The sequence below is a fragment of the Mustela nivalis genome, assembly GCF_964662115.1.
Source record: "Mustela nivalis genome assembly, chromosome: 3".
In the NCBI taxonomy this organism is placed as follows: Eukaryota; Metazoa; Chordata; class Mammalia; order Carnivora; family Mustelidae; genus Mustela; species Mustela nivalis.
Genome location: NC_139022.1, coordinates 8,970,184 through 8,977,263, shown reverse-complemented (window position 1 = coordinate 8,977,263; position 7,080 = coordinate 8,970,184). Strand labels below are relative to the sequence as shown.

Genomic DNA, 7,080 nt, shown 5'->3' with positions numbered 1-7,080 from the left:
GTATTCATTATTTTTTCACCACACCCAGTGCTCCATGCAATCCGTGCCCTCCATAATACCCACCACCCGGTACCCCAACCTCCCACCCCCCTCACCACTTCAAACCCCTCAGATTGTTTTTCGGAGTACATAGTCTCTCATGGTTCACCTCCCCTTCCAATTTCTCCCAACTCCCTTCTTCTCTCTAACACCCCTTGTCCTCCATGCTATTTGTTATGCTCCACAAATAAGTGAGACCATATGATAATTGACTCTCTCTGCTTGACTTATCTTAAGAAAATAATTTAATGTTCAGCGCTCAACAGAAGCACTTTCCTTGTAATGCTCTGGCTGTCCATGAATGCGGGGTCCACGGAGGCCACCTTGGCTGCTAGGAAGGCGTGAATGCAGTGCAGGATGGCCGTCAGGTCTGGGAATTTGAGTTCCTACAAAGAAAAATAAAATATAATGCTGTGCATCTTAGAATAGCATATTATGAAACATTTAGTGAATTCTATGCTTTTTGGGCTCCAAGAAAGTCACTCTGGTACAAATACCCTCGAAGTAGGAAGGTTTAAAGTGAGAGGCAGAGTCCTGTGGTCAACATGACCATAGCCACGAAGATCCTGGTTTATGTGGACACCCACAGGCTGGCCTGACCCTGTTATCTTCCGTCTCCCAGAGATAACGACCTCCCAGAGTTAACTCCGTCTGTGCGGGGCCAGGGGTCCCATACCTCAGCCCCAGCCCGCTGACACCAGCTGGGTGGAACCCTGGGGAGACTGTGATGTGGAGCTCATTCCACAGACAGTCTTCCCGCTCCCTGCACACCCCACACAAGTGTCCATGATGCATCTGCGAGCAGGTGGGTGCGGACCTGCTGCTGATGTAGACGGGAGAAGACATGGGTCCTTGGTGTCCTGACGTGCATGATGGTGAGCTATGACTCCTGTCTGGCTGCCACCCCACCTGACACATGGGGAAGGAGCCTCACATCTTACTCTGTTTCTTTCTTTTCTACTCTGGCATAATAAAACTCCAAAATAGTTAAAGCCACCAGAATTCATTTTAAGAGAACTGCTACCTAACTGACAGCTTAACTAAACTTTGTGCAAACTGCCTTGTGCTCTGAGCTGTCGTGCGAACGTCAGGAGAGCTGTATCACAACAGCAAGGACAGCCAGCTGGCTCGTCTCATCCCTGGTGTGCTCCTTTCCATGCCTGTAAGGGCAGGATCTCTGATATTTTAATTTGGGGGCAGGACCTCTGGGCCAGGGCAAAGCACACTCGCCCCCTCACCATGCCTCCCGACATCCTGCTCCGACACCCACCTCAGCTCTTCTCTTGGTGATTTGAGATCTGACATCTCAAAGTTGGCTTCACGCTTCCCTTAAGCAGGATGCCTACCTCGGTCCCCTCCTAGGACTGTGTAGGCGTGAGACTTCTTTTTGGAAGCTGCTCCTTTTGTCGGATGGGGACAATGGGGACAGGAGGCAAGTGGGCAGCCAGCATCCTGGGGAGGCTGACGTGGACCCTGGGAGCGGACGCAGGGTGTCCACACGGGCCTGTTGGGTGTGGGGACAGCAGCTCTGCCAACACACACAGTCAGCAAGAAGGTGTGTCCAGCACTGACACCTGCTCACAGAGGGGCAGATGGGGGCCCTGCATAACCTCGGTCCCTATGCTCCGAGCCACCCTGATGTCAGGTACAGGAACCACGGGACCCCTTCTCTGTGTTCCACCTTGAATTAAGTTCCTCCCTTGCATGAGAATGGATCCCAACCGTGACAGCTGCAGGACAGACTGACTGTTGGTGACCGGTCACTGTTCATTTTTGCATTTTCTGAGTCATGAGCAAAATGTTCCAGCAGCTGAGGTACGTGCTCCTACGGAAGTGTCCTGATAGTCACATGGTTGCTGCCGCATCACCTTACCCAGTGGCCCTTCCATCCCCGGCAGGACCCAGGAGCTGCCCAGACCCCATGCCCGAAGTCAAGGCAAGCTGACCCCTGACTTGTGCCCACACCTGGACAACGATGTTGAAACCCTGAACCGACTGAACGCCCCAAGTCCATCTTTTCCAGGCACTGAGGGAGGCCCCTGAGAGCAGCTCACATAGCAGTCGATTCAGGCTGAGGCCGAGGGGTGTGTGGGGCAGATGGCTTCTCGCTGTGGGTCCCCACAAGGCTCTCTGGGTGACACGTGTGCAGCCGGGCCCCGGGTGACAGCGGACTGTGACACCCGCCCACCGGGTGACAAAGGCCTGACACAGAGTCTTCCCCACGCGGGGCAAGAGAGACATAGGAAGTGCCGGGACCCCCAGAGCAGTGTTTCCCTGAACTGTCTCATGGTGATGGGCGCCACGGAGTAGTTCTCTGCTCACCGTTCAAGGACAGATTAAGAAGGCCCGGGTCACAGAGCTCCAGGTACCCCGGGCGGTCAGTCGCGTTGTCTCCCTCTGAGTATGATGTTGGCAGCTTTGTCCCTCGAACTGGCCTGACTCTGCTGAGACAGCACGGCTTGGAGGCCCACTCGGCTGGTGAACGTGTGAGGGACATGTGGTCTGTCCATACAGCGAGGACCATTTTTCTTAGGAAGGAACGGATCCCACAGGGATGAGCACTGGGACACAGTGCTGGGTGGACTGAGCCCGTCCTGGAGGATGGCCGGTACGGTCCCTGCCACGAGGCACCGAGATCCACAAGCTCCAGACAAAGTGGCCCACACGCCGTCCTCCCACAACTACGACTGCAACAGCGCATGGGGTTTACTGCATCCTGAGGACACACCTGCCTCTGGAAGGAGGAGGCCACTTCACCCAGGGCCTGGTCCTGCTGTGTGCTCACCCTCAAAACCCATAACTTCACCAGTTCTCTTCTCGTGCACGGTCTAGTCAGGCCCTTTCACAGTGCACAGCCACACTGGTGGAGACGCCATGGGCCTTATGGACCAGAGGGCTGAGGGCTGGGGAGAGGGCCACATGCCCCCGGGGACAGACACTCCCACCTCCCACCCGTATCCATCCCCTGTCCCCCACATTGGGCCCCTTTCTTCCTCGGCAGCATGTGTGTCCTGATGACCTCTGTCTTCATAAAATGTTTTTAAAGATCTCGTGGTGGCCAAGATAACAACTGGGAACATGAGTCGCAGCTTGCACAATTACCAACTTTCTCGTGTTTTAGGACCTGGAACTTTTCCTGTAACGAAGTAAAGACCCATGAGCATCATGCCAGGCTCCTCAAAGACATGAGTAACGAGGTCACCCAGACTTGAGCAAATGTTCCTTCTTCCTCTGTCCTGCCTCAGGTCTGTGGCTTCGGTCTCTAGAGCAACACCTCCAATCAGTGCATCGACATTGAAATCCCCCGTGTGTCCAGGGCAAGTCTTCTCCACCAGAAACCCCATCTCTACCACAGCCTGTCTCAATGCACCAGCTGCCTGGGATTGGTCAGGACACGTCTGAGTGGGCGGATCTCCCTTCTGTGAGTGCTGGCCCGTTGCGGGGCCCAGTTCCCAACTGTCCCAGAGGCTCTGTGGATGGAGCGTGAACCGGGGAGACAGGTGACCGTGCTCCTGGGGAAAAGGGTCAGGACCTGCGCAAAGGTGGTGACAGCTGGCAGACACTGGGGGCAGACACCACAGAGCTCCTGGTGAGTGGCCACCGGACAGAGCAAGGGAAAACCAAGATCCCAAATGCCCAAGAGGGTAGCTGATGGCTGGAAGAAAGGAGTCTCCCTGAGACCGCGCTTCCCCAGGACAACAGGGGCCCGGGAGGGGACAATCCAGCCTGTCTGCCATCTGGTCAGACGGGGACCCATTCAGGTGCCCTCCTGAGGTCCGTGGCTGACCGCCCAACCCGCATGGAGTCTACCGGACTGTCCCTGCCCTCGCCATCCAGTGCAGGCCACTCGCTAGGCTCTTGCTCTGCCTTCCTGGGAGAAAGCATCGGATGCTGCCATGCCAGGGTCACCATGGCTCTCGCTCCGTTGGCCCACTCACGTGTCAACACCCGTCCTACTTGGCGATGATGTGGTTAGAGTGTCGTGAGTCTTACTGACGTGGAAGCTCAGTGGTGGCACCTCATTGGGACGTTATCAAGTCTGACTTCCCCACACAGCTCTGCCCCGTCTGCCTGAGGCCTCTCCCTGGGCTCACGGTCTTCAAGCTGAGTGCCTGGTGCTCAGCACCGTTGGCACGAGGTGCGGGTCCAGAGCAGCAGCTCCAGACAAAAGTTACCTACCCACGGGAGGCTGCTGGGGCCCCAGGCCTTCTCTCTGCTCTGGCCAACATTTTACTGGAAAATTCCACGCCCAATGAAGAGACACACCTCCCACACTGGGACGTCCGCAGAGGCGATTTCCTGGGGACAAGGGTCCCCCTCGCTCTGCAGTCAGTACTAAGAATCCGATGCAGACGCGACTGCAGGAGAACACCAGGGAAAATGCACTCCCCTCGCCTGGGGCCCCCAGTAACCGACCAACACGTGGGAGCCAGACATTGCCTTGCATCCACCTCGGAAGGGCAGGGACCCCGCTGCCTGGTCAGGCGGCCCTATGGGCCTGGTGGTCCTCACACCTGAGAAAATCCCGCCTCACGGCCCCAGCTGCCTTTCTCTGCCAATGTCCATCGTGCATCTCCACGAGAGTACCCTCTGTCCTCACTCAGGTCCGTGTGGCAGGAAGGACTGTGACTGGAAACTTTGGGATGCTGCCCCTGCCGGTGATCCTGTCTCTCTCTCTGCCACCGAGCTTGGGAACAAGCTGTGAACAGGGAGGGAATGGCCAGTGAGGAGGAGAGGGGCCCAAGCAGGGAGCTTTGTCTGGGACGCCTGACCTATGCCCAGTGGTCACACGTTAAGCCCCCACTCGCTCTTCCAGAAGATTCTGAAATGCAGTTTCTGCCAAGCCTGTGCCGTTAGCTAGCACCGGGCTGGCTCTCGGCAGGACTGCCATGGATTGTGAGTGGGGGGGCCTGCTGTTCGCTCACCCAGGGTCCTTCCCGTTCACATCACATTTGCAGCTGGTCCATCACTCCTTCCTTCCCGGGCACTTGCTCTGGGGGGTGGTCAAGACCCGTGGTCATAGGGGAGCCCCGTGCAACTCATGCCCACTCCTTCTCACCAAGGAAAGCGCTTCCGGTGCTCACGTGCCCAACCTCAGGCCAACAGGGCCACCAGGTTTGCGCTTTCTGTAAATCAGGAGGTGCAGGCCCGGGGTTCAGACACCTACCAGAGCTCCCGTGGCAGCCTCTCACCCACTCCCTGTGGCCAAGCTTCCCCAACAGGTGCGAAGGAGGCAGCATGAATGGAGACCCCGTCTGAGCTGGGGCTGCCGGCCAGCTCCCGGCCCACAGCCCATCGCCTAGGAACCTCAGCAAGTCACCTGCATGGACTCCTGCACTCAGCAACCATGTAACCTTGGGCCATGGCGTGGACGGCACAGGTGTGCGGGGATCCACCTGTTCGAGGCTCTTTGTGGCTCATTGACTGTCTAGGAATGAAGGCTCACTGGGACTGCCCCACAGAGCAGGTCAGTGTGCAGATGCTGGTTGAAGGCGGTTCCTGTTGGACTCAACGGTGGGCGTCCCCCCAACTCTCACTTTCTACAGAATGCCCGTGCTTCCGAACAAAGATGGCACCGGCCAAGGTTGGGGTGGTGGGGACAGTAGGTGGAAGTCCAGCCCCGCCAGGTCCCCAGGGGACCCAAGTCCACACAAATGGGTACCAAAGGCCCCACAGTGTCCTCTGTGGGCTCAGAGGAGGGACGGGTCAGTGGCCGTGGGCCACGCTGACTGGCATTGTTTCTGGGAGATCCCTGGGTTGGAGGCCATCATTCTAGAAGCCACATTTGTCCCTGTTAAAGTATGTTCTTGCTAACTAAGCGGATGCAGGTGGCCACTGCACACTCGAGTCTGCTGGTCCTCTGTACTGTGGGGACGGCAGCTCTAAACCCCGTCCACACCGCTGGTGACGCAGTACCACCAGTGACTTCATTTTCCGTCATGACAGAAGGCCCTCAAGGCCTCAGCTGGGGCCTTGCAGGAACCCCTGGGGTGGAAGGAGGTGATCCGTGGCCGGAGCCGGCGCAGGCACTACACTCCCAGGGCGGGGTGTGGCCTTCCTGGACCCCGGTCCCCACACTGAGGGTTCCTGACATATTCTTGAGCGCCTGTGTCTGAAGTCACATGACCTATCCCCATCCGCGTGCAGCTCTGTTCCACGTCCGCCCCCACCAACACCCCCCTGCACACAGTAGGCCCTGAGAGAAGGGGATGGAGCAGTGATGGGCCTGTGCGAGGCGTGGGGTCTGCCTCCACAGCACGGTAATTTCCCTAGTGCTGAGCGGTGGGCGTGCGTTCAGCAGGAGACGAGGCTGTCCTCACTGAGCTGGGCCGGGTGTCCATGCCCGGGACAGGGAGAGGAGGCCCCTGTTCTTGCAGCTGGTGCCATGGAGACGTCCACCTCCTTGTGAGCCATGGTGCCTGACAGTCAGGGACGCTTGGCGTGGGGTCCACACCACCTTTGCTGAGGGCAGCAGATGGCAGGTGACGAGGACCATGGCTCCAGGACACTGGCCTCCACCCACTGGCTACGCCACCCGCCATGGCCGGTCTGGGTGCAACATACCCATCCAGGCATCGCCAGAGTGTCTGAGGGCATGGCCTGCAAGCGGGGAAGCAGGAACCTGTACGGAGCCTGTCCTCAGTTCCCCGGAATGCAGGGAAACATGGCCAGATTGAATTCTGTCACTGAGGCACGGCCGCTTCTCACACGAGATGGGAGCCAAGGTCTGAGCTCGACTTCCCTCCACTCCATCTGTTTTTACACCAAAGTCTTACAAGGGAAGTGTCTGGATATGCAGATAGCAGCCGAGGTTTCCCACCCTGTGATGGGGTGGCCAGCATTGCCTGGCTGGAGCTTGTGGCACATCACGGCCCACGGTGGCTAGACGTCCATGCAGACCCCCAGGACGCATAGAGCAGCAGCAGTCCCTGAAGGCAGCCAGAGCTGCGTGTGGGTCTGGGGAGCTCTCGCAGGGCGGGTGGCCTGCAGGTCTCTGTGGCACGTGAGCAGCCTCAACTGAGGTGGTGGCATCCTGTCCGA

The 7,080-nt window shown here is 58.1% G+C and overlaps 1 protein-coding gene across 1 annotated transcript in view; it reads right to left on the bottom strand.

The window, feature by feature from the left end:
- Nucleotides 1-268: 268 nt before the first annotated feature.
- LOC309861890 (gamma-2-syntrophin-like) overlaps nucleotides 269-7,080 on the bottom strand; it is a gene marked incomplete at its 5' end in the record, with an annotated part of 131,702 nt that continues 124,890 nt past the window's right edge. The window contains 1 exon segment of the mRNA XM_082725200.1: nucleotides 269-425. Coding sequence (XP_082581326.1) covers nucleotides 285-425 — 141 coding nt within the window. The 3' untranslated portion in view covers nucleotides 269-284.